Consider the following 2152-nt stretch of genomic DNA (forward strand, 5'->3'; position numbering starts at 1 on the left):
CTTGTGCTACCCTTTCTTTGGGGTGCAAGCGCCAGGAGGAGCGGAGCTGGGGTGGTGGTGATCACAGCCACCGTGCTGTCCCCTGTGTCACCACCCCGCACAGTCCCGCTCTCTCCACATTCGCCTTCCTGATGGACCCCAAAATCCATCGTCGTGGGTTAGAATCACAGAACCATAGAATCACAGAAGGGTTTGGGTGGGAGGGGACCATCAAAGGCCATCTAGTCCAACCCCCTGCCATGGGCAGGGACACCTTCCACCAGACCAGGTTGCTCCAAGCCCCATCCAACCTGGCCTTGAACACTGCCAGGGAGGGGGCAGCCACAGCTTCTCTGGGCAACCTGGGCCAGTGTCTCACAACCCTCACAGCCAAGAATTTCTTCCTCAGATCTCATCTAAATCTCCCCTCTTTCAGTTTAAACTCATTCCCCCTTGTCCTGTCACTCCATGCCCTTGTAAAAAGTCCCTCTCCAGCTTTCCTGTAGCCCCTTCAGGCACTGGAAGGTGCTAGAAGGTCTCCCTGGAGCCTTCTCTTCTCCAGGCTGAACAGCCCCAGCTCTCTCAGCCTGTCTCCAGAGCAGAGGGGCTCCAGCCCTCTGAGCATCTTCGTGGCCTCCTCTGGACTCGCTCCAACAGCTCCGTGTCCTTCTTCTGTTGGGGCCCCAGAGCTGGACGCAGCACTGCAGGGGGGGTCTCCCGAGAGCGGAGCAGAGGGGCAGAATCCCCTCCCTCGCCCTGCTGGCCACGCTGCTGGGGATGCAGCCCAGGACACGGTTGGCTTTCTGGGCCGCCAGCGCACGTTGCCGGCTCATGGTGAGCTTCTCGTCACCCATCACCCCCAACTCCTTCTCCTCAGGGCTGCTCTCAACCCCTTCATCCCCCAGCCTGTATGGATACTGGGGGCTGCCCCAACCCAGAAGGATGGGGCTATGGGGTTGCAGACACTGGTCCAGGTTCATCTTGCTAGGGTGGATGTGACACCACGTGGCTGAGTCACCAACCGTGCCCTTTGTCATTCACAGGTGCTGCTGAGGGGCCCCCACCAGCAGAGAGGACATCGACAGGAGGCACCACCATCATGGCCAACTTGACAGCCCCTGTCGGGGCCGGGAGGAACTCATGCACCTTCCACGAGGAGTTCAAGCAGGTCCTGCTGCCCCTGGTCTACTCGGTGGTGTTCATGGTGGGGTTGCCCTTGAACGCCGTGGTCATCGGGCAGATCTGGGTGGCCCGTAAGGCGCTCAGCCGCTCCATGATCTACATGCTGAACCTGGCCATGGCCGATCTGCTCTACGTCTGCTCCCTGCCACTTCTCATCTACAACTACACCCAGAAGGATTATTGGCCTTTTGGGGACTTCACTTGCAAATTTGTCCGCTTCCAGTTCTACACCAACCTACACGGCAGCATCCTCTTCCTCACCTGCATCAGTGTCCAGCGGTACCTGGGCATCTGCCACCCCTTGGCCTCGTGGCACAAGAAGAAGGGGAAGAAGCTGACGTGGCTGGTGTGTGCCGCGGTGTGGTTCATTGTCATCGCCCAGTGCTTGCCCACCTTCATCTTCGCTTCCACCGGCACCCAAAGGAACCGCACTGTCTGCTACGACCTGAGCCCACCAGATCGCTCCGCTGCCTACTTCCCCTACGGCATCACCCTCACCGTCACCGGCTTCCTCCTGCCCTTCGTGGCTATCCTCGCCTGCTACTGCAGCATGGCCCGGATCCTGTGCCAGAAGGACGAGCTCATCGGCTTGGCAGTGCACAAGAGGAAGGACAAAGCCGTGCGCATGATCATCATTGTGGTCATCGTCTTCTCCATCAGCTTCTTCCCCTTCCACCTCACCAAGACCATCTACCTGATCGTCCGTTCCTCGCCCAGCCTGCCCTGCCTGACCCTGCAGGCGTTTGCCATTGCCTACAAGTGCACGCGTCCTTTCGCCAGCATGAACAGCGTCCTCGACCCCATCCTCTTCTACTTCACCCAACGCAAGTTTCGTGAGAGCACCCGTTACCTCCTCGACAAGATGAGCTCCAAGTGGCGGCATGACCGTTGTGTTACCTACGGCTCCTAAGTGAGGATGAGGGCCACCTTGGCGTCACCAGGACGAGGCATGGAGCAATTTTGGCTTTAAGCTCCATGGAGCAGAGATGGC

At 59.2% G+C, this 2152-nt stretch overlaps 1 protein-coding gene across 1 annotated transcript; it reads left to right on the forward strand.

Annotated features, from left to right (window-relative positions):
* Nucleotides 1-1048: 1048 nt before the first annotated feature.
* P2RY6 (pyrimidinergic receptor P2Y6) lies at nucleotides 1049-2152 on the forward strand. Its single transcript, XM_068395394.1, has one exon. The coding sequence runs from the start codon at nucleotides 1079-1081 to the stop codon at nucleotides 2069-2071; it is 993 nt and encodes a 330-aa protein (XP_068251495.1). The 5' UTR covers nucleotides 1049-1078; the 3' UTR covers nucleotides 2072-2152.

The sequence above is a fragment of the Nyctibius grandis genome, chromosome 2 (assembly GCF_013368605.1).
Source record: "Nyctibius grandis isolate bNycGra1 chromosome 2, bNycGra1.pri, whole genome shotgun sequence".
Taxonomy (NCBI): Eukaryota; Metazoa; Chordata; class Aves; order Nyctibiiformes; family Nyctibiidae; genus Nyctibius; species Nyctibius grandis.

Excerpts from the sequence above, each read along its gene's own strand:
- P2RY6 (XM_068395394.1), top strand. The coding sequence starts at position 1,079 with ATGGCCAACTTGACAGCCCCTGTCGGGGCCGGGAGGAACTCATGCACC.